Source organism: Elephantulus edwardii, unplaced genomic scaffold, assembly GCF_000299155.1.
Source record: "Elephantulus edwardii isolate Elephantulus edwardi_28Jun2011 unplaced genomic scaffold, EleEdw1.0 scaffold00232, whole genome shotgun sequence".
NCBI classification, from domain to species: domain Eukaryota; kingdom Metazoa; phylum Chordata; class Mammalia; order Macroscelidea; family Macroscelididae; genus Elephantulus; species Elephantulus edwardii.
This window is the reverse complement of record NW_006399982.1, coordinates 4,098,270-4,123,198: the sequence shown is the minus strand read 5'-3', so window position 1 is coordinate 4,123,198 and position 24,929 is coordinate 4,098,270. Positions and strand designations below refer to the sequence as shown.

Here is a 24,929-nt window from a genome sequence, read left to right as displayed (position 1 = left end):
GCCCATTTTTCTATTGGATTATTTACCTTTATCTTGTTGTGGTGCTCAAGTATTTCATAAATTCTGGATATAAGTCCCTTATCTGATATGTTATTTCAGTAATTTCTTATGCATCTGGAAGTTGGATAATGAATAAGGAAGACCAAAGAAGAATCAATGTCTTCTAACTGTTGTTGTTGTTGTTAGGTGCCGTTGAGTCGTAGACAACTCATGGTGACCCTATGAACAAAAGGCCTGAGCACTGTTCGTACACAGAGTTTCTGGAGGCAAGTCCATTTCAGAAGTGGATGCCGCTCCTGCTTCCAGGCTGGTTTTAGTTGGGAAGCGCCAGCAAACACTGTCTACCATGGGTAACTATTACCACGTTTGGCACATCAGTGTCCCAGTGTTCAGCATCACAGCAACCATGAGTTACCTCCTCTGTACAGCAACGCACAGACCAGTGCTATACCACTTAGAAGAATCTTTGACAGGAAAACAATTTGAACATGGCCTGAGGGCCGCAGATTAAAATCACCCACCTTCAGCTTGGTAGCATAACATTCTTCCCACTAGGCCAACGTATCTCTATGTCGTCGTTGTTATTGTTGTTAGGTGCCACTGAGTCGTAGACGACTCATAGCGACCCTATGAACGAAAGGCCTGAGCTTTGTTTGTACATAGAGTTTCTGGAGGAAAGCCATTTCGGAAGTGGATGCCGCTCCTACTTCCAGGTTTGTTTTAGTCGGGAAGCTCCAGCCAACACTGTCCACCACGGGTACTCCTTACCACGTTTTTCCTTAGAAAAAAGTTAAAGACTAGGAAGTTTCCCTGAAAACAGCCAAGTCCATGTCATCCTCAGTATGGAGCACAAGTCAGCTGAAGGTAGAGACTTCTTCATGGCAGTGGGGACCCTGAACTAGGAGTGTGTCAATCATGGCCCGGATCTTGGAGAAGAATCTGGGCACTCAGTGTGAACTTCATGAAAGAAGGAAAGTCTGCATTATGAGGAACATTAGACCTAGCAGAGCCCTCAGATGGGTCTTCTTTTGACTACAATAAATCCTTTCTACTTAGATGCAAGGTGAGTGACAAGTGTCAGATCAGGCAGGAGGTCCTGAGTTGACTCTGCATTGGGTCAGAGGCCAGGCCAGATATTACTAGAATACAGTGAAAGTCAAGAATCAGAAATTGAGTTTACAGCCTCCTAAGTAACCTGTATCCCAAGCTACTTCTGCCAACATGGACCAAGGAGTTTAGGTAATTAAAGTCACTGTGTCTGTTCTATCAGATCCTGTTCTTGGAGGTGTGTCTCTTCTGGTCAGCAAGAAAACGCTATCCTTTCTTAGGAGAAAATTTCTCTCCAGGGAAGATTTCAATCCATTTTTGTCTCAAAATCTATATCCATTTTCATGCTACCATATTCTTTGAAGAAGATGGTCTCTGTTTTTTGTAACCAAGTTTATTTATTCTTTCCATATCTTTGTTCTAATAACCAACTGATGCAGTCTTCCATTTGTACTGTTTAAGGTGTATGTATATGGAATTCTGGGAGCCTGAACTTCAGGGAAGGAAAGGAGTCTGCTTTATCTATATGGGCCTGCTATTCAGAGGTGACCATGGACCTTGATGGAAATTGACATGACAGCACACCCCCACCCTCATCCAAGGTTCATTACTCTTGCTCAGATGTCCTATTTTTAAAATACTTTATTTCCCCCCCATAATACTGTCATTACAAAAAAATACAAAAAAACTACTATAAAAACATTCAAGGGCTTGTCAAAGTGAGAAAATCTAAAGACCCCATCCCAGTAACCAGATGAACCAGTCTTTCTCCCAGCTCCTTCACTAATTGACCTTTGCATAACTGTGGGGATGGGGTGGGGTTACATAGGCATAAAAGGGCTGGACAGTCCCCACACAGCCTCCAGGATGGATAAGAAATAAGTAGCTTCACATATCACAAAAGTGGGATTTGGAAGTTTGAGGGTGGCAAGGCCCTGAGTTCAGAGGTGTGGGAAGAAACCTGTGACCCTGAATCTCTTGATGGAGAATAGCTGCTGCCTGCCCCCAAAGCCCTTTCCCTCCCTGATGAGGACTGGGTGGTGGACACTGCTTCCTATCTCTTAGCCTTAAGACAGCAAGTGCTCCCCTCCACCCCCTGCCTTTGCACACACCCAGAGCAGTAAGGAGGACAGACTGTCCTGCTCTGGGGTGTGCAGGCAGAGCTATCGGGAGGCTGCTGAGGGCCTTGTTCAGCTCCTTGCCCCGAATGAAAAGTGTCTCGTGCTCAAGGGTCCTATTCCTGGGGGGCTGTCTTGTGATCTTCCCTTCCTATCTCAACCCTAGAGAGTTAGAGACAGCTCTTGGTGTGTGGTTCGGATGCGTGAATATGGGTATGGTAACTTGGCGCTCTGAGTGTGGACACTGCGGTCCTTGGGTGGAGGTGGTAAAGCTGTATCCTTTCTATTCTCTTCCTCCTCTGTTAGGAGGCCAGAGAAGGGAGAGGAAAGTTATCAGCAAAGCTGAGAGAGGAAGGAGGACATGCTATTTACAGGCGTGGACAAGGAAGCTCTAGCTTCAAGTAGCACTCAGGTCACTCTCCAGCCACTTGAGTGGGAACTGGATTCATAACTAGTGACATGAAAATTGACCCTTGCACTGGGCCAGCTCTCCCTACTGCCCCCACTCTCCGAAGGCAGCCCAGCTGTATGGAGGGTCAAGGACAAGAAACATTTTCCTGAAAACCAGTGGCCTATTTTTTTTTTTGCATTTAGTAAATGTTGTCCATGTCCTGTGGACATTGAGCTGGGCCACACTGAGTGAGGGTAATAGGGGGTATTGCTGTGGTAGACTCTGGGCTGACTGGGTAAAGCCTAGGAACAGGGGAGGTGCTGCTTAAGGATCTGTCTTGTCTGTGGTGTTAATCTGTCTGGGAATCGAACTTTGAACTCAACAATGAGATCCCCGCGCTGGGTGGGCACCTTCGGGAAGGGAAGCCCCTCCCCACGGAGTCTCTTCACGGTGCCTGGCTTGATGACATCATTGCAGGGCAAAGGGATCACTCGGCCATCGATGGTGGGAATGTTCACCGTGCAGCCACATAGTGCCTGGTGGGGGGAAATGAGGGAACGTGAGGAAGACGTGGGAGCAGAGTGGGAAGAGAGGAAAATGATTGATGTGGGAAAGAATAGCCCAGCTGGTGGGAACAATCTCCCATCATCTCCCCCAGAACACGTGAGCACGTGCATGCACGCGCACATACGCCCATGCGCCCCCTCCCCGGTCCCCAGTCTCCCAAACCTCACCTCTTTGAGGCTGATCAGGGCACTGTAGAGCACGTTGGTGCCATCTCGGCGGAAGTGTGCGTGAGGCTTGTCTTTGAGGACAAAAACGATGTCAGCAGGGATATTGTCGGGTGTGGCGTCCCCCTCTTTGGGGAAGGTGATCTTGGTGCCTTCCTTCCAACCGCGCTTGATGACAATATGCAGGATCTTGTCCTCGGTGCGCACAGTTCGCCCGTCCGGGTTGAGGCGTCTCCTCGTGATCTTCATGCGCTTGGTGGAGCCGTGGTAGATCTCCTCCAGGGACACCCGCAGCTCGTGTACGACCGGCGGGTCCTGCACCTTGCGTCGAGGGTACAGTGGCTCTGGGGCTCGCCTCGGACCCCTACTCAGCCCATTGAAGCCAAAGCGGCCGAAGGCACCAAATGGGTCCTCATCTTCATCCACATCCATGTCATCGGGATCAAAGCCACTGAAGGGCCGAGTGGAGCGACTGCTGGCAAAGAAGATATCGAAGGGGTTGGAACCACCAAAGAAGGACGCAAAGGTGGCGTGGGGGTCCCCGTGAAAGGTGTAGTGAAAGGAGCCACTGGAGCCGCCTGCGGAACCACCGCCGGTCTTCAGACCTGGAGGGAGGAGAGGTTAGGGCAGTATGTACGGCGCAGGCTAGCTCCACAGTCTCTTCTCCTCGACAAATTACCCGAGAGGTCAGGATGACAAAGGAAGTGATGCCACTGGCAGGATTAATTTCTCCTCTTAATTACATATTTAATAATAACAAATATCTTTTCCCTTCCATTTTCCTTTTTCCCCCCAAGGGCTGCTGGATAGTGCCCATGGGTCTCCAACAAGATGCTTTTGTCCAGGAACCTGCTGAGCTAAAGCTAGCCCAGTATCCAGATGTCTTGAGTTCAAAGAGACTGAGGACCCCAATTATCAGAAAAGCCTACAGAGAACGTAGAGATGTGACCTCCAGTCTGTCATCTTTTCCATGTTGTTCATAGGGTTACTGTGAGTCACACTCACTGGACAGCACCTAACAACAACATGCCTAGAGACTTCTTAACCAAATAGTTGATCCGCTGGCCCAGGATCACATTAAAAGTCATACCCGGCTCCCAAATCTTTCTAGAGAAATACAGGGCAAGAAACAATCACGTAGGATTTGAGTGGGGGGAGGGGGGAGGTTGTAAGTGGCCTGTCATAACACAGGCCAGAAAGGAAGCTGATTCTTAATTCTGCAGTATTTCCCTGTCCTCTGACTTCTGTCCAAATGGGAAATTAGAAGGAAGACGAGAAGCTATTTCACAATGGGTTTGGACTGTCACAGTGTACAAATGGGCTGACACGTCAAGAGCCCAGTTGTCTCAGGGGCTCAGGTTCCCAGAGGCAGCCTTCATGGGAGTATAAGAGGGACGGATGAAGGGGAAATAAGAGTACATTATTAACACTGAGAACTGATCCAGAATTTGTAGGCTTAGGAGTAGAACTCAGGCTGGGGGAAGAGGCTCTCTTCTTTGAGGTCTTCCTTCAAGAACTCCACTTGGCCTGGGAAGTCTGAACCTACTCAATTGGTCTCTTGTTTCCAAAACCCACTGGGCAGATCTGAGTTTCCCTAGAGGCCAAATGGCAGGCAGTTAAGCTGCCCTTTCACCGTTCCCCCAAGAACCAGGGTCTATTTCTTCTATGGAGGGTCTTGGGAAGGGACTTGTTATCATGTAAGTTCAAGAAGACAGAGGAAGAGGGAGGTTGGACTGATGACAGGAGGCGATAATATCTCCCTGTAGGGATTCCTGTTATACATGGCCAGCCCCTTTTTAAGCCCGGAACAACCTGTCCTCAGCCAGGGCTGTTCCCTGAATCTGTGTGGACATTTGATCTCACTGGCTGTTGGGGAGGGAAGCAGGGTAGACAGAAATATAAACATTTACAAGGTTGCTTCTCTACCCAAGGCCCTGGAGGTTCACTTACAGCTGTGCTGCATCCGCAGAAGCCCTTTAGTCTGGGGTTTGCACCCAACTCTGTTTGCTTATGCCTTTCCCTTATGCTTGGTAAAGCAGGACCTGTGAAGTTTTTGTGGAGCTCTCTCGGCTCTCACTTTTCTTCCTAAACAAAGGTGAGCCCCAGGGGAGGAATGTGTGCAATTCCTAGACAGGTCACATGGTGGCATGGTGTCTGCATGGCCTCGCTATTCCCCACCCCTCCTTTCTCAGCCCCAAAGAGAAAAAGTTCTCAGTTGGAAGGATACTGGGCATTCTAGCAGATGCCTAGTGAATCTGGGAGTTGGCAAATTTAAGAGGTAAGCAGGGGGGGAGTGGAAAGAATTAGAAAATAAGGAGTGGGAGCTGGAGGACTAGGGTGCACAGAGGGTGAGCAGAGAAGGAAGGAAGGAGAAGGGAAAAATCCTTTTGAGCACTTACTTGGCATTAGAACAGTACATATCATTAACCCATTTAATTTTTAGGAGGGTGAGGAGGCAGAGGAGAATGCTAAAGAAAGGGGGAATGCCATTAGGGAGTAAGGACAGTTCCTCTCGGGAAGGAGAGTCCTCAGCTGTGACAATGTCTCTTAATATAGCCTGACAGGTGCTTGTGGCTGGCGGATGGCAGGCGGCCCTGAGGGGTAGGCCCAGAATTAGCAGCTACATCATGCCCGTGGGATGTGCTGGGAGGGGCCACCCTCTCAGAGGCTTTATTTGGACCTTTCCTGCTGCCCTGTGCGTGGCCACCAGCTACCCCGGGGAGGGGGTGTGATGCCAGCAGCAGTTCCTTTTCCACTCTTGGATCTTTGCCACTTCCTCTGGAAGAGGCAAAACTCTACCTCTCTATTCTGCTTTCTGAAATGTGACAGGCAGGGAGGCAACTATTTCTCTTGCCCAGAGCTCCAGTGGTTAATTCCCAGGCCACTTAAGGGCCAAATTTATATGTTGATGGGTGTAAATGTCCTGTCCTTTGGGAGCCCCACACTCCCTCACCCCAGCAGCCAATGAAGCAGCAGGGATTTGGGACAGGACTAATAAGGCTGGGAAAAAGGGGAAGGCCTCTAGCTCTAAGCACCTAATCAAACCTCTCTAAGGCCTGAACTTGAGGAGGAAGGGGGACAGAGAGAGGGGAGAGAAATGTGGTAAGACTTGCTAGTGGGATGGTCTCTTCTGCCTCACTCACCCCCTCTTCAGCCTCCAGTTCCTTACTGTGATTACTGGTTCACCCCAGACCCCAGACAGGGACAGGGCTTCAGCATCAGGCTGGAGCACTGCCCTCTTACCTTCCTCCCCATACTGGTCATACAGGCCACGTTTCTTAGGGTCACTCAGCACATCATAGGCCTCTGCAATCTCCTTAAACTTCTCCTCAGCGTTGGGCTCTTTGTTCTTGTCTGGGTGATACTTCAAGGCCATCTTCCGATAGGCTTTCTTGATCTCATCCTCATTGGCTCCCGAAGGGATTCCAAGAATCTTGTAATAATCCTTTCCCATCACAGCCACTGGACCGGCACTGGTCTCCTTGTTTCTGAAAGAAATGCAGGGAAAAAATCCCTGATGCCCCAGCTCCTGCTCCCCTCCTGCCTTAGCCTTGCCTCCTGACGATACTACAGTCCCTAAAAGACTCACTGTGTGACCTTCAGCAGGTCATGCCTGTTCTCTGAGCCTCTGTCTCCCCATCTGTAAAATGAAAAGGATGGACTAGATGATCTCTTCTAGCTCTGACATTCCAAGATTCTGGGATTCTTCCTCAGTTCCTGGGTTTTCCCAGCAGGAAGCTAGAGGTTGTAGTCCACTTCCTTGGGTCACTCTGAGGACCCTGAGAGGCCCTGCTGAGTTAGGCTCAACCATGGACTGACAGGTTCACACACAGAAGCTGGTGAAGATCAGTGGACTGAGTGAGGTCACTCGAGCATCATGGTCTCCTACGCCATGCTTCAGGCATGGTGCCCAGGCTGAGGGCAGTTAGGGCAATGGCCCAGGACTGGGGACAGACCTGGGATTTCATCCAACTGTCCTGGTCAGCCAGACTCAGTGAGGGTGTGGATGCCTGGAGTCCTCTCTGCCACTGGTGACCCTAGGCCTTCTTAGGCTGCCCTCAACCTACCCCTCACGTGTGACTCAGATCACAGCATGACTCACAGCCTTTGAAAACTGCTACTTCTAACTCCTTCATCTACAGAGAGGGTGACAAGGTCTTTCCTCTAACCAGGGTAACAGATCCCTTCACTCATCTCCCAGTGTCTTCACACAAAACTGTGTGAAGCCATGTCTGTGTTGCCTACACACCAGTGTTGATGAATAAAAGCATCCCAGGGGGTCAGATCTTTTAAACCCCTAGCTGTTAGGAGACAGCTGGGCATTAAGCACCATTTCCTTAATACCTTCCCTACAAGTCTCTCTCTGACTTGACCCCCTTCCTCACCAGTGGCTCAGGATCTGGCTTAGTGCCAGACCCACACTTCTGTGATGGTCTTTTCCAGGTTAGGTGCTAGGTTATTTGGTGTGTAAGACAGAGGATAGGGTTCTAATTCTTCCATTTGTCCATCTTTCTACCCATGTGTAGGTGGTAGATATAAAAGGAGGGGGGACTTTCCTTTAGCTAGAGTTACCTGGGGGAAATGGCCAGAAGCTCTTCTGAGATTTGGCCAACTCCTGACAAAGCTGGGAGAAACCAGAGTCTTTCTAGCAATATCCTGGGCTGGTAGCCACATCTTGGGCCTATCTTCCTGCCTCTAGCTGCTTCAGAGCAGTGGGGTGTATGAGGATGCCCTAGCAGGAGTCAGAGCTGTAACTAGGTAAGGGGAGGCCCTCTGTGTCTCTAGGTAGGCGGGGACAATGGTCCTAGTTCCTGCCCCCACAGGGCCTGTTGCAGGTGGCTATGTTGACTCATGGCTCTGGGAGTCACCTCACTCTGACGAAGAGAAGGCTCCATTAAAGTTGGGTACTCCCCCATCATCCCCACCAGCATGTCACGCCTGGTGGGGGAGGCTGGGGTTGGGGGAGGCAAAGAAGAAAGAGCATCTGGGGGAGGGCAGCCATTTTCGGAAGCAGCAGTAAAATCCGTCTAAGCTGGATTGAGGGAGTGGGGGGTAGTGGTGGTGGTGGCCTGCCATCTCTGCCTCAGCCCACACTTTGTTTCCTTTGGGATTCGGAAGGAACCCTAGCATACTAAAAGGGTACCCCAGAGAGCTCTAGCAGCTTCCAGGCAATGGGTACTTACTCCACCCACCCTTCTCTTGTCCCTGCATTACCTATTCACTCAGCCAGCTTCTTCTCTGGCACCCACCTGCTAGCTGCTCTGGACCCCATAATTCTCAAACCTTCACACACACATACACACACACAGAGCAAGCTCTCAGAAACTGCTTCTTTTTATTCCTTCTCCTTCCCTCCCTTTTTTCCTGCCTTCCATTACCCACAAGCCATGTGCTGAAATGACAAAGGAACCCCCATGGCATGGCACTGCCTTTGATGGAGAAAAATGGAGAGGATGTTAATGTAGGGGCAGGGGTGAAAAATGGGGAGGAATGGCAGGGGTAGAACAAGGGGAGATGGTCGATGCAGAAAATGAAATACTGATAGAGGACTATGAGGACGGCATGGAAATGGCTCAAGTGAAAAATGGGGCCTGACAGGGTTAAAAGGGAGAGACAGACAGTTGAAACATGGAAGGAGATGCAGATGGACAATGGCTGCCTGACAAGTTTGCCATGTGAAGGAATGCAGGGTGAGGTAGAAATGGGAATCTTGACTTTAACGGGCTCTGAAATGAGGATGGGATGAAGGGAGCAGGTGGGCAATGGAGGGAGCTGGCCGATGGGAGAGTCTGATTTGGAATGGGTGTGAGCGCCTTTCTCAGGAGGGACTTACCGAAACTTTACAAACCCATTCAGCGTCCACGCTCGAAGTTTTAAGGGCTCCAGCTGAATTTTAAACATCAAGCTGGCTAAGAAGTCTTCTCCCCAGAAGTGTGGGAAGCTCCGGAAAGCTCCTCGTGCCTCCTGGAGTGGGGGTGCTGCTGGGGGTGGGCAGGAGAGCACTGTGCGCTTAAACATGCCCAGCCAAGCCCCTCACCTCTGGCTGCTCCACGGGAGCCCGCGGGGACCGCTGCAGCTCTGGAAGCCACCGCCTCGGAATCCCAGAGGCACTTGCCCAGCCAGGCCTGACTGGCACAGCAGGAGTCAGACTCGATCCTCAGGTGTGGCACGAAAGGATGGGGTCCAGCTGCCACCTGCTTTCAGGTGCGGCAGTGCCTGGCTGATTGTGAGTGACGGTGTGTGGCAGTGAGGCTGGCAGTGCGATCGTGTGCTCGTGAGTGGCAGCGTGTGTACCTGTGACAGGTGTGATTGTCTGTGAGGGCCCGGAAGGCAATCAGTTCCTCTCTCAGGGGAGGATCCGACCCCAATCCCAAGAACCTACTCAATGAAGTCACTGACGGAGTCTCCTCCCTCGCAGATGGGCGGGGAGGGGCGTGGGGGGGGCCCCCCCGAGCAGCTCGGGGCCCGGACAAAAGGCAGCGGGAGGAGGGGAGGGGTGAGGGAAGGAAGAGGAGGGGGAAAAGAGAGGGGGGAGGGGGCTGGCGGGGAAGGGTGGTCGGTGATGTCACCCGCGCTGGCTGGCTGGGCGGCTTCAGGAGCGCCTCTGCACCGAGGAACCAAACCCGACCCTTCCCACCCCAAGCTCGGACACGGGCTGCCCCTTATGGGAGCCGAACCCAGGTCGCGGACACTGAGCACCTTCGCGGACCTCGAGTCCCCGCACCCCTATCGCAGAGCCTTTGGGCCCTCAGTGTCCCAACTCCCTCCCCTCCCCCTTGACACCCAGACCCTTGCCTTCGTGATGCCCCCGCCCCAGGGACTCAGCGCCCTCACCAGTGAGGAGCTGCGGGCACCGCCGCGGTCCGTCAGATCTTCGCTGACCCCTCCCCCGGCTCCGGCTCCGCCGCCTCCACTCAGGACAGGAGTCGCCTGCCCGCCGGCGGCCGACAGCGGCACGGGGAACCCGCCCCCACGGCTCCGCCTCCCTATCGTCCATTGCGTCATCTGCCTGCCACTCAGCGCAGGCTCTGCTGTGATTGGACATCTTTGAACGAGTGCTCGGTGAGAGCCGCCCATAGTCCGCCTCTGTCACCCGGCCACACGCGCACACATGCCAGGCAATGACTGCTGTGGGTCTGATTGGTGCATCCAGGGATCAATCAATCACACCTCTTCGTCTTCTTGTCTTGTCATTGGTGAAAGGAACTGAGGGCGGCAACTCCACGCGCCCTTTGATTTTATTGGTTCGTCGATAGGGCTCAGTCTCAAGCTTGGGGCAACTATATTAGTCCAATCTCCGGTTTGAGAAGGTGGGACGTACTGGCCACGGCTCGAATCCTGGGAGAACCTTCTGGAATCAGTGCAACGTCAAGGGCGGCCTTAAAGGAAAACGGCACCCACCACCAGTTGGCTGTAACACTGAACATTCTTTCTTTTAGGAGGGTGAGGAAGAGGGAGACGGTGCACTCTGGGAGGTGTAGTCCCCACCCCAGGGTCAAAAGGTCATGCCGTTTCACCTGCCTTTCTTGGAATTAAACCTGACCTGATTAAGCTTCTGCTTACCTTGATTGTGGGTGACCTGACATGGCACACACTAAACGTCAAATAAGACCTCAGCAGTCAAGCAGACTTGAAGTACTTTTATGATCTCTCATCAGCACCTGGGTAGCTGCCCCCAGGCTCAGCGTCTCCATTTCATTTCTAAGACCCCCTCTCATCCACTCCGTAACCCTCTAATCCTAGAAAAACCTCCTTCTGTGAGCAGCCCCTTTTCAGCAACCCCCACAGTCTTCTATTTTGGTCTCCATTTAAACCTTCATCCTACTTCTCCTTTGAGTTCCTGCACTTTGTAGTTATTTGTTGAATGCTGCTCGTTAGTTCTGGCCCACAGTGACCCTATATGACAAAGCCTTTCAGTTCCCCCTTTGTTACCTCTTCGTGACCACTATGATCTTTCTATTCCTCGCCTCATTCCTCTTCTATCCTGTGCTATTCTTAATCTTTTCTCTGCTCCTGTCATCTCCCATATCCTAACCCCATCTCTGTCATCATCTGTCCTAACCCCCATGGCTCTGGAGTTGATCCAGACTCAGAGTGAACATATAGGACAGTGTTGAACTGTCCCACAGTGTTTGCCAGACCTTTATGTAATCTGACTTCTTTCCCCTTTTGTGTTGCTGGTAGTGTTGAACTGCCACCTTTTCAGTTAGAGGCCGAATGCTTAAGCATTGAGCCACAGTGCTCCTTTCCCCTATCCTAGCTCTCTGCTTTAAACTTTCATCTCAGGTCCCCAAGATCCCTTTTCTTGAAACCCTCAGAATCCTTTCTCAGTGCTCCCCCTTCTCCCCATTAAACCTCAGTCTCAGTGTCCCCGCTGTTCAGAGCAGGCGGGTCTGCGGAGGCGGCCGCCAGCGGAAGCCGCCGCTTGAGCAGACACGGTGCCTGGCGCCCACGTCACTGTCTCCCAGGCCCATCTGTGCTAGAGGGATCGGGGGTGGGGAGGGGGTAATCCGAGGGTGAAGAGGGGGAGGGGGTAAATTTTGGGGGTTTGAGGACAAAAGACAGGCCAGGGCAGTGGCTCTCACTTTATTGCTCCACTGCAGAGACAGGCCCCATGAGGCCATTCGAACAGTGTAGAGTTGGAAACTAAAGTTTGGAGAAGATCAGCACCTAGGACAGAGAGCCTTCAGATGGAGGCGTCTAGGGTTCTTGGGGCCAGGACTGACTAGCTCTCATTATCTGTCTTTAAGCATTCAGTGTGGGGATCCCAACGGTAAAAGGATATGAGGTGTAAAGAAAGGAAGAGAATTGGGGTGAGAAGGGTGATAAGGTGTGGTGAGGGGAATTGATGGAGCAGGGGACAGAGAGTAAATGGAATAGAAGATGAGGAGGGGAGATAGAGCGCAGGGTGAGCAAGGGAGATAGGGTAGGAGGGAAGGATTAGAGGGGATGAGATGGCGTGTGAAAGAATGAGGAAAGGAGGGGAAGGGGGATGATGAGGGAGTGGAATAGTGTCAAATGGAGGAGGGTAAGGAGGCCCAGTCTGGTGCCTGGCCTCCTCAGATCTGGGGGTTTTTACTCCCCACCTCCAGACTTGAGGGGGCTTGGGCTGTGGGTGACTTCACCGCTTCCTATTCCAGCGCTATGCCTTTTGCCTCCTCCAGTCCTGACTGTGCCAACACGGAGGCAGAGTTTAGTCACCAGCCCTTACCTGGCCCCTGCTAATGTTAAAGTGTAGGCTTTGCTTTTCAAGGGGTAGGCAGTGCTGTGCCCTCAGGCATCACGGGCGCTGTGGTCTGGCTCATTCGTTCCTGCTGTGCATTAACCCATTGTTCTTGGTCTCAGGAGTGTGTGTGTGTGTGTGTGTGTGTGTGTGTGTGTGTAACTGGGTATACAGAGCAGCAAAGAGGGTCAGAATGTGGACCCTGGAGCTAGACTGTCTATCTTTGGAAGTTACTTGCTATATCTGCACCTCATTTCCTTCTTAGTAAAATAAGGTTAGGAAATAGTTACATCTTTTTAATATTGCTGTTTTAAAGGTTAATTAAGGTAACATATGTAATGCACTTAGTTCTGAGCGTGGCATGTGTTGTTGTTGTTGTTATGTGCCGTCGAGTCGCCTGCGACTCATAGCGACCCTATGTACAACAGCCCTAAACTCCGCTCTGTCCTGTGCCAATCGCACTGTCTCTGACACTCCCATCCCAATTATCCCAGTCACTGAATCAATCCACCTCATAGAGGGCCTTCCTCTCCTGCGCTGTCCCTCCACCCTCCCAAGCATGATGTCCCTCTCTAAGGACTGGTCTCTCCTCACAACATGTCCAAAGTAAGTTAGACGGAGCCTCAGAATCCTTGCCTCCAAGGAGCCACCCGGCTTAACCCTTTCCAGAATCGGAGATGCGTGGCATGTAGATAGAGTTAATGCCCAAGAAATGTTGGCCATTACTATGTATGTTCAACTAAAATCCTCACCTTGGGTCAATAGGCAACATCATGATGTGGTTGGGTGCCATCAAGTTGGAACCAGCTCATATCTGACCCTTCAGCAGGTCTTCAGAGGCAGGTCTTCAGAGGCAGTAAATTACATGTGGGATTAATGGCCTCTGACAACCCACTGGAGGGTCAGGTAAAAGTTAGTTTTGACTCAATGGTACACACCAACAACAACAACAACAACAAATTACACTGGAGGAGATTGCCCATCCTTCTCCTGTGGAGCAGCTGGTCGATTTGAACCATGTGCCTTTGGGATTACAGCGCAATTTCTTACCACTAGACCTGATATCATGATAAATGGAGAAAAGATTGAAATTGTCAATTATTTTAAATTATTTGGATCCACAATCAACATACTGGATGCCAGCAGTCAAGAAATCAAAAGCTGCACTGGGAAAAATCTGCTGTCAGGGACCTTTCTTTCTTTTTTTTTTTACTTTATTATTTTTATGTGTATGTACCATCAAATCAGATCTGACTGGTACAGGAGGAGATTGTCCCTCCTTCCTCGGCAGAGCATCTGGTGGATTTAAACCGTACGCCTCTGGGATCGCAGTGCAGCTTCTCGCCACTAGGCCACAAGAGCTCCCCATGTCAGGGACCTTTCTAAAGTGCTGAAGAGCAATAATGTCAGCTTAAAGACTAAGGTACACCTGATCCAAGTCATAGTCTTTTTAATTACTTGCTACGTATTTGAGAGTTGGACAATGATTAAAGACGATGAAAGAAGAATTGATGTTTTTTTGTGTTGTGCTGCTGGAGAAGAGTACTGAATATCCCATGGATTACCAAGAGAATAAACAAGTCTACTTTAGTGAAAGTACAATGAGGTTGGTCCTTGGAAGCAAGGATGGTGAAACTTTGTCTCAAATGCTTTGGGCATGTACAGAGAGGCCAGTACTTGGAGAAGGACATCATGCTTTGAAAGGTGGAGACTCAGCATAGGAGATGAAGACCCTCAACAAAATGGATTGACAGGGTGCCTGTGATCATGAGAGCAAGTATATTGGTGATGGGGAAGATGGTACAAGATGGGGCAAGGTTCATAGGGTCACTTTCGTTCACAGTTGACTCAATGGGACTAACAACAATTACAACAACATATATGTTCACAGCAGAGAGAGAAAGAGAGTGAGAGAGAGAGAGAGTGAGAGTGAGAGAGAGAGAGCGAGAGAGATATCAGCTGGCCCAGTGAAGAGAAACGATGTGACCAAGACAAAGGTGGGTGACTTTTAGTTCGCGGCCCTCAGACCAGTCTTTCATTGTTTTTGTGCAGACATTCCTCTAGGTCATATAGCCCTGGTGTACAAGTTGCCATCCTGCAGTCACTTGTGGTTGCTGTGAGGCTGAACACTGTGACATGGATGTGTCAAATGCATTAATGGTTGGCTACCCAATGCGGACTGAGAGTGGGGTGGGGCTCCCCGATTAAACAAGCGTGGAAGGAGGAGTGGCATCCACTCCAGAAACCCTATGAACTTTGAGAGAGGATGAAAGGCACCCAAGTGTCAAGGACTCTCCTTCATAGGGTTGCTATGAGTCGCCTGCGACTCGACGGCACTTAACAACAACAACAACAACAACAACATATGTTCACAGATGTCTGAGTGCATCTGCATGTGTGTGAATCTTATTGTGAATTATTTGTACCATATATAGATCAGCAGAAATGGCCCAGTGGCAAGAAGCTATGCTGCAATCTCAAAGGCATGCAGTTTGAATCTACCAGCTACTCTGTGGAGGACAGATGGACGATCTCCTCTTGTATGATTTGCTGCTTCTGAAAATCCATGGGGAGTCAGCAATAGGTCAGGTCTGACTCCATGGCAAACAACAACTTTCTATCTTCTATCTGTGTAGGAGCTGTGAGGGAAAAGGTATCGATTTTTGTGTGCCCACTCCTGTGTCATTTGCTGTCTGTGTGGAGTGTTGTATGCTGATGTTCAAGGGTGATAAAATGACTATGTAGGCCTCGTATCGCCATGGCAAAGTGGATGAAGTATATGGCCGTTGACATCCCAACACGGTGCCTGCCAGTGGATGCAGGCATCTGTGATCCAGTCAGTGCCAAACACCCCCGCTCCCTCTCCCTCCTATGGAGACGTCATAACCCTCGGTGTCCCTCATTTCCTTACCCGGAGGGAACCGGAACCTGTGGGCAGGGGCGGGGGTGGGTGCCAGTGAGGAGGTGTTCAGACAGGAGCACGTTCTCTCCCAGACTATGGAAGGGAGGGGGGAGCACCCTATCTTGTACATTCTGAAAACTCCAGAGGAAGTGCACCCCCTAGCCTGTTCCCTGTCTTGTCACCATGGCAGCAGTTGCCAAGGGGCTCCCACGGTTGCTAAGATCTGGATGTGGGAGGCTGCCAGGTCTTGTTGCCAGTAGAAACAGAGAATCCTGGGGGGAAAGAAGACCACCCCCACAGTTGCTAGCTCTTTCTGTAGCCTTAGGAGTGACCCTTGGGCCTCTCTTGTCCCCAAATAGTACCTCTGACCTGTATGTACTAGGGTTGAACGTGGGGGCTTTAACAAGAAGCTGGACCCAGAATTCTGGAATATATCTTCTGAGGAAAAAAGGGACCCTAGCCTGTTCATTATAGTTAAGAGGTTCTTAGAAATGAATGACTCCTTTCTTCCTTCTCTCTCTCATCCCTCATACATCTCTCAGGGAATATCCCCACTTGTGTTTTCCAGTGGCTGATGTTTTTAACCAAGGTATAGAAATGCGACATTGTTCCATTAACCTGGATACAAACTGATTCCTGCCCATGGTCGGACTCTTGGTGTTTATCCTGGACACATAGTTTATGCTGACATCCATGCCTAGATTTAGGTGGTTCCACCTTGAGGGCCATTTTTGCCCTCAGAACTAGATTCCTACTTGGTCATACTTGTGGACCAGAGATACTCTCTTAAACACAACCACAGCCTTAGCGCTCCTCCTAGAGATGTTGTTGCTGGTTGTCATTGAGTCACGTATGTTGTTGTTGTTGTCATGTGTCATTTGCGACTCATAGCGACCCTATGTACAAGAGCTCTAAACGCTGTTCTACCCTGTGCCAACCTAGGCATCTCAAATGCACTTATTCCCACTGCTCCACAGAACCAATCCATCTCATCAAAGGTCTTCCTCTCCTTCGCCGCCCCTCCACTCTGCCAAACATGATGTCCCTCTTCAAGGACCAGTCCATCCTTGCAACATGCCCAAAGTATGTCAGACGAAGCTTCAGAATCCTTGACTCCAAGGAACATTCCGGCTTCACCTTCCCCAGAACAAACCTGCTTGTTCTCCTAGCAGTCCATGGTATATTCAACACTCTTCTCCAGCACCACAGCTCAAAGGCATCAATTCCCTTTCTATCAACCCTATTCACTGTCCAACTCTCTGATGCATAGCATGTAATTGCAAAGACTATAGGCCGGATCAGGTGCGCCTTAGTCTCAAGCCTGACGTTGTTGCTCTTCAGTACTCTTGAGAGGTCCCTCATAGCTGATTTTTCCAATGCAATTCGTCTCTTGATTTCCTGGCTGCTGTTACCAAGAGTGGTGATTGTGGAGCCAAGCAAACTAAAACTGTTAACTATCTCAATCTCTTCCCCATCCATACTGATGCTGTCAATTGTCCCAGGGGTGAGAATCTTTGTTTTCTTGATGTTGAGCTTCAATTCATATCGAAGACTGCAGTCCTTGACCTTCTGCAGCAAGCGCTTCAGGTCCTCCTCAGTTTCAGCCAGCAGGGTTGTGTCATCTGCATAACGCAGGTTGTTGATGACTCTTCCACCAATCCTGTTGCCACATTCCTCTTAGATCTGAACCCTGTTCTATCCTGTGCCATCCTCACCTTTTTTGATACACTAGAGTCCATTCCTGCAGTCACCGTGTTGTAGTTTTTCTTTCTTTTCAATCATGTTTTCACTCTCTAAGGAGTAGCCCTTCCTCCCAACATGTCCAAAGTATGAGAGGTGAAGTATCACCATCTTTACCTTGAAGGAGTGCTCTGACTCCACTTTTCCCAATACATATCTGTTTGTTCGTTTGGCAGTCAACGGCATATTCAATACTCTTCTCTAACACTACAACTCAATTATTCTTCTGCTCAAAGGCATGGATTCTTCTGTCATCTTTATTTATTGTCCAGCTCTCAGATGTGTAGCAAGTGATTGAAAAGACCATGGTGAATGGCAAAGGACACACTGACAAAGGAGATTAATCAGAACTGGCTTTTACAAGCACTGTGGCATTTGGACAAGAACAAACTGGGAGGAGGGTAGAGAGAATAGTGCAACAATGAATGAATGGAATCCCAAAATCTCTGTAAATGTTTATGAAAATGAATAAAATATAATTATAGAAAAAAAAGACCATGGCTTGAATCAGGCACACCTTAGTCTTCAATCTTACACTATAATTGTTCTTGAGTATTTTAGAGAAGTCTCTGACAATGGACTTGCCCAGTGCAAAACATCTTCTGGAGAACATTATGCTGAGTGAAATATCTCAGTCACAAAAGGACAAATACTGTACAATGCCACTGTTTAAAGTGGGAATGACATCGGAGTTGGGGGAAAACTAAGAGGGGATAAATAGGGAAAGTACTGTTTAGGAGGAATATATGATTAGGTATTATTTTGATGACAAGAGTCCAGAATGAAACCTGCATAGTGGAGTAGACTGGGCAGGAGGAGGTGTATAACAATATTTTTTTTTTACTTGTCAAAGAGAAAAGTGAACTACGGGGAGGGGTGGGCAAGGAGAAAAGCTTGGGACAATGAATGAATGGAAATTAAAAAATAAAGAAGAAACACAATGTAAATGAAAGATTGCGTAAAACACAGTGTATACGAAAGAAACAAAATGTAAAGAATTATTCTATGAAAACCAAGAAAAATACATTTTTAAAAAAGTTAACTTGGGGAGGAGGAAGGGAGGGAGTGAGAGTAAAATGTCTAACAATTGATGAATGAAAATCTAACTTCTCTGTAAACTTTCCTTAAAATCACAATTAAACAAAATTGTATTAAAAACAAAAAAGTATTTGCAATGAATAAATAATTCATTGGACAAAGCAAAAAAACCAACCAAAAATATCTTCTGATCTCCTGACTGCTAGTACCAAGAATGTTCATTATTGACTAAGCAAAATCATTGATAACTCCAATCCTTTTTCCATCGATCATGATACAAGATTCCAGAACTCATCCATGGACTCAATTCTGGCCCTACACACAGAGTAATGACAAAGGACATAACTCTTCAGGTGCTCACTCTGCTTCTTTCTCCATGTTCTGAACTTATTCTGGCTAGTACCTTAACTTTAAAGGAGTTATTTCTTGCCTTGGAGTGAGAGGAAATAGTGCATAATGACCAGCAGAGGGCGTACAATATCAAGTTCTATGACTGGCATTTGTAAAACAAACCTGTGAAAGGGGTATTAGACATATGGAGACCTAGGATCTTCTCTGTTACTTAGGTCAGAATTCAGTGCTGGTGGCACTGTGATTGAAAGGAAAACGAGCAAACAAAGTTTCCAACTCAGTGACTCCAAAACTTTGAAGTCCTGTGGGTCCTTAAAATCATCAAGTAATCATCTTCTACCTTGGTCAGACTTAGGACTTGTGCACCAGAAGGTGCTTAACCGTTTACTGCCATCTAAATTCTCAAGAGAACTGCACATCTAGTAAGGTGTCTAATACCAGCCCACATTTCTGTCACATGGTTATACAACTTCCCTGGTGCCCAGTTATCTTCTTGTCCTATTAACAGACACCAGCTGCCTCGGAGTGCCCATCTTTGGTGTTAGCTTTTCTCTTGAGAAGATCCTCATCTTCCCAATCTGGTAGATATCAGCCATCTGCATCTTTCAAGGCTGAGCCTCTCCAGGTTGAACTTCTCCTGTCTTCACTGGCTCCTATTTTGTTTTGTTTAATTCCAGCCACTAAGACTGTGTTCCATGGATGGATTTGTTTATGGTAGCCAGCTTTCATGAGCTTTTAACACCAACCAGCAGTACACAAACAAGTTAGCCTGCCTCTTTCCTCTGACTCTAAGCTCCTTTTTCATGTAGCCTCAGATTGTATCAATTGATTTTTGGTTGTTGTTATATGTTGTCAAGTCAGAATTGAGTCATAGCTAACCCTCTCATTGGGCTTTCAGAGGCTGTAAGTCACACAGGAGGAGATTGCCCTCATTTCTCCCCTGGAACAGCTGGTAGATTTGAACTGTGTGATTTTGGGCTGGTGGTGCACTTCTTACCACTAGACCACCAGAGCTCCCTGATTTCTGGTAGCCACATCATACTGTTCACTTATATTACTCCTACAAGCCCTGAGCTGTAAATCACCTCTTGTTCATTTGTACTTGCTGTGAGTCCTTGGATGGTGCAAATAGTTAATTTTCTCAGCTGCTAAAACTGTAAAGTGGGTGGTTTGAGTACAATCAAATGTGTCTCAGTAGAAAGGCTTGGTAGTAAATTTCCTTAAAAATTCATCACTAAAATCTTTATGGAACATAATTCAACTTGGTGGAAAATACCCATGAGGTTCTTGCAAATTAGAATTGACTTGATGGAGAGTGGTACTGATAAGCTTTTGAAAGGAGTATTATATTTACATTAAAAACCAAAGATGATTTGGACTTTTAAATTAAGATTTTAATGAAAACTTATGAAGTTTTGTGTAAATCCTTGGGTTTGGAAACTTCTCCACTTTATGCTTACTTTTTTTTTAGGGTTTGTTTTTTTTTCTTCACACTTTATGCTTACTTTAGGCTTTAAGATTAAAGGACTGGAGGGCCCCAGCTGGCTTGACGGTAACTTCAGCACTGTGGACAGAGCACACCAGCAGTGTTTGCACTGTAACTGGGAGCGTGGAGGATGAGACAATTGCAGCCTTCTATGGGGCTAGAAATCCCTTCTGCTCATCTAGTGCCTTATGGGATATAAAGCTCTTTCTACTCATCTACTCTGGCCTTACTCAACTAACAACCTAGAGGAAGACAGGACAGGATTGTTTTTCATATTTTACAGAATAAAGATGAGAGAAGAATTGATGCTTTTGAGTTGTGGTACTAGAGAAGTGTATTGAACATATCTCGGTCTGCCAAGAGAATAAAACAAGTCTGTTCTGGAGAGAGTGAAAACAATTTGCTCTCTAGAGGCAAGGATTTTGAAGCTCCGTCTCATATGCTTTGGTCATGTGGTCAGTAGGGACCAGTCCTTGGAGAAGGACATCATGAACAGAAGGGTGATGGGACAGCCCAGGAGAGGAAGATCAGTATGAGATGGATTGACATAGTGACTGAGATAGTAGGGGCAGATGTGTTGGAGACAGTGTGACTGGCTCAGGATAGGATAGAGTTCAGAGCTACTGTGTGTAGGGTTGCTATGAGTCTCAGGTAACTCAGTGGTGCATAACAACAAGCTGAGGTTCTGAAAAGCCAAACTTTAAGCAGCACTTCAAACATGGTGTAGGGTGGGGAAGAGACCATTTACTTTTAGCAAATTTAGTAACCACTGTTTCCCTTTGAAGGAACCGAGGTGGCATGTATTAAAACATTTGGCTGCTGATCAAAATGCCACGTCAAACCCACCAGGAGAAAGGGCCTGTAGACAGTCATTAAGTTGCCTTTGAACTTGATTGGTTTCAGAGGAAAACTCCTGGGCAAAGAAGCATTTGAACTCTGTGTGAAGAGGAGTGCTGTGCAGAATGTAAGAAAGTCCTGTGACAGGGCTACATGTGCATGTGTATTCCTAGGGGTGGAGGAGAGGCACTATACCACACAGCAGCAGGTCTCTTTGATGTTATTTTGACAGGCAATATGATAAACTGTTATGGACTCTGGACATGGTCTCTGAAGCAAGCCGATTTTTCCCATTGTCAGCTGTGTGATGGTGTTGTTTGAAATACTTATTCAGTTTCTTTGTTTCTTAATTTACTCATCTGTACGGATTTCATAAACTAGGTATTGAAGGCAGGCAAAAAATAAAGGTCCAGGAATTGACGGGATACTAATTGACTTGTTTAAATTAACAGATATAGGCCTGGATGTGCTCACCAGTCTATGCCAGAAAATTTGGAGGACAACTGTTTGACCAACAAATTGGAAGAGTTCTATATATGTTTCCATTCCAAAGAAGGGTGATCCAACTATCAAACAATATAATTAACAATCCATGCAAGCAAAATACTGCTGAAGATAATTAAAAACCAGCCAGAACAGTATATAGATAGGAAACTTCCAGGAGCTCAAGCAGGATTTAGAAGAGGCTGGCACTAGGGTTATCATTGCTGATGTCACATGGATTCTGGCTGAAAGTAAAGAACACCAGAAGAATGTCCATTTATGCTTTACTGACTATGCAAAGGCATTTGGCTGTGTGGATTTGACAAGTTGTGGCTAACACTGAGGAGAATGAGGATCTCAGAGCACTTTATTGTTCTCTTGTGAAACCTATAACTAGACCAGGAGGCTGTTGTGCAAACAGAACAAGGGGACACTACATGGTTTAAAATTAAGAAGGGAGTGCATCCGGGTAGTATTCGCTCTCCATTATCTATTCAATCTGTATGCTGACAACCTGCTTCTGGGTCGGGGTTTCGTATGTAGCAGAGCAGCTCCCTCACTGTGATCTATTGAAAGTCAGTACTCAACACAGGGGAGCGGCCAGAAGTGTGCCCCCCCCTTGCCCATTATGCAGCGCACGTTCATTTGTGGGGAGTGTGGTGCTAAACCATTCATAGACGACCTGCTTTTTCAATCTGTATGCTGAACAAATTATTTGAGAATCTGGATTCTGTGGAGAGAAACGTGGCATCAGGATCGGAGGGAGACTCATCAATAACTTGCATTATGCAGATGACACAACCTTGCTTACTGAAAGTGAGGAGGACTTGAACCATGTGTTGCAGAAGATCAAGGAATGCAGCCTTCTGTATGGATTGCATCTCATGTCAAGAAAACAAAGATTCTTACCACTGGACTGAAATGCAACATCATGATGGATGGAGAAAAGATTGAAACTGTCAACAACTTCATCTCACTTGAATCCACAATTAACACCCTTGGTACCAGCAGTCAGGAGATCAGAAGATGTCTGCAGTTAGGGACCTCTCCAAATTACTGAGGAATAATGATGTCAGTTTGAGAACTAAAGTGCATCTGATTCAGGCCATGGTCTTTCCATTCACTTGCTATGCATCTGAGAGCTGGACAATGAAAAAGGATGGCAGAGAAGAATTTATGCCTTTGAGCTGTGGTGTTGGAGAAGAGCAGTAAATGTCCCATGGATGGCCAAGAGAACAAACAAATCTATCTCAGAGTGAGTGCAGCCAGGGAGTTCTTTGGAGGCAAAGATGATGCTTTGTTTCACATACTTTGGGAATGCTGCTAGGAGGGGCTATTCCTTGGAGAAATCCATGATGCTTATAAAGGTAGAGGGTCAGTGAAAGAGAGAAAGACCCTCGACCAGGTGAATTGACACAGTGACTGTTGGAATGGGCTTTAATGTGTCAGGAAGTGTGAGGATGGTACAGGATAGGACAGGGTTCAGATCTGTTGTTCACAGGGTCACTATGAGTTGTACTCAACTTGATGGCACTCAACAATAATAGTACAGATCTCATAGGATTATTTTATTAACTAGAAGAATTAATTTATGCAAAGTCCTTAGTAGTGCCCAGTGTGTATAGTTTCAGAGTTCAAAAATATTAGCAATTATTTGTACTAATGAGCCTCTCTGGCTTTGGAAAGAAGCAATTATGGCATATTACAAAAGATTGGTGCTTCAAATCCACCAGTCACATTATGGCAGAAAGATAGGCAGTTTCTTCCCATAAAGATTTACAGTCTTAATAACCTAATGGAAAGTCCTCATTGAGTTGGAATTGACTTGATGGTAGTGTTCTTTTTTAAAAAGTGGTTTTGGGAGTATCTGACTTTGACACAACCTAGGGAAGCATGCCTACCTACCGATATGAGTTCGGTGGTCATCATGTGAAAGGGATGTATAGGGACTTCGTAGTCCTCCAAAGTCTTTGGAAGGCAGCTATCTGACCAATTGACTGAAAAAGATCCATATTTGTTCCCATTCCCAAGAAAGATGATCCAACACAATGTGGAAATTATTGAACATTATCATTACATGCAAGTAAAATATTGCTGAAGATCATCCAATAATGACTAGAACTACCAGCAGTTCAAGCTGGGTTTAGAAGAGGCCATGGCCTAGGGATATCATTGCTGATGTCAGATGGATCTTGGCAGAAAGCAGAGAATACCAGATGAACAGTTCTTAGTCCTTTATTGACGATGCAAAGCCACTTGACTGTGTAGATCATAACAAACTATGGATGACATTGAGAAGAATGAGACTCTCAGAGCATATGCTCATACGAAACCTATACCTAGACCAAGAAGCTGTTGTCCAAACAGAGGAAGGGAACACAGTATGCTTTAAAATCAAGAAAAGTGTGTGTCAGAGCTGTATCCTTTCCCCCATACTAAATCAGTCTGTGTGCTGAGCAAATAATCTGAGAAATTGAACTCCAGGAAGAAAAAATTGGCATCAGGATTGGCACCTGTTATGCAGATGACACAATCTTCCTTGCTTGCTAAGAGGATTTGAAGCACTTGCTGCAGGTCAAAGACTAGAGCCTTCAGTCTAGATTACTTCTCAACATTAACAAGCATTTTTCAGGGAGGTCTGGGAGTGCCAAGAAGCTGCACTGCAATCCCTGAGGGACACAGTTTGAATCCACCAGATCCTCTGCTGGAGAAAGAGGGCAATCTCCTCCTGTACCAGTCAGATCTGATTTGATGGTACACACACACACACACACACAAAAAAAAAAAAAGGAAAACAATTAAAAAAAATTTTCACCTTTGGGTTAATAAGCAAAATCATGATAGGTGGAGAACATATTTAAATTGTCAATGACTTCATCTTGGATCAATAATCAAAACCTTTGGCACCATCAGCAGTCAAGAAATCAAGACACGTTATGTTGGGGAAGTCTGCTATCAAGCATCTCTCCAAAGTACTGAGTATCAAGGATATCAGTTTAAAGACTAAGGGGACATGATCTTTTTAATAACTTGCTATGCATCTGAGACAATGAATAATAATAAATAGTGACAGAACAGTTTACAGAATGACAATAATGACAAGAAATTGATGTCTTTGAGTTGTGGTGTTAGAGAATAGTACTATCTCATGGACTGCCAAAAGAACAAATAGGTATGTCTTGGAGAAGATGAAGGAGGAATGTTACATAGAAGTAAGGATGGTGAAGCATTGTTTCTCATACTTTGCACATGTTGCTAGAAAAGCGTATTTCTTGGAAAGGGCTATCGTGCTAGGAGAGGTAGAAGGCCAGGGAAAGAGAAGTGTTCCTTAATGAGATGGACGGACATGCTGACGGCAGCCTGATGAAGACGACACTGGATGGGATAGGGCACAGATCTGCTGTTCATTGGGTCACTGTGAGTTGTCCCCAATGGCACATAAGAAGTCCTCCAAATACTTTTCCACACCTTAGTTTTCTTAACTCTATAAGGCCCCAGGAATAGATGGTATACCAATTGAAGTATTTCAGATAACAGATGTTGCCCTGGATGTGCTCACCAAGTTGTGCCAAGAAATCTGGA

General features: G+C 47.2%; 1 protein-coding gene across 2 annotated transcripts; it reads right to left on the bottom strand.

Moving 5' to 3' along the window:
• Positions 1–1,674: 1,674 nt before the first annotated feature.
• DNAJB5 (DnaJ (Hsp40) homolog, subfamily B, member 5) lies at positions 1,675–10,312 on the bottom strand. 2 transcript variants are annotated; one of them, XM_006898528.1, is made up of 5 exons: positions 10,122–10,306; positions 9,121–9,268; positions 6,531–6,775; positions 3,291–3,892; positions 1,675–3,092 (listed from the first exon to the last, which is right to left on the bottom strand). In XM_006898528.1, the coding sequence occupies exons 1-5, from the start codon at positions 10,282–10,284 to the stop codon at positions 2,859–2,861; spliced, it is 1,392 nt and encodes a 463-aa protein (XP_006898590.1). In that variant the 5' UTR covers positions 10,285–10,306; the 3' UTR covers positions 1,675–2,858. The 2 variants fall into 2 exon arrangements, with proteins under 2 accessions (XP_006898590.1, XP_006898591.1); XM_006898529.1 differs by lacking the exon at positions 9,121–9,268 and having other exon boundaries at positions 10,122–10,312.
• Between the last annotated feature and the right edge of the window lie 14,617 nt (positions 10,313–24,929).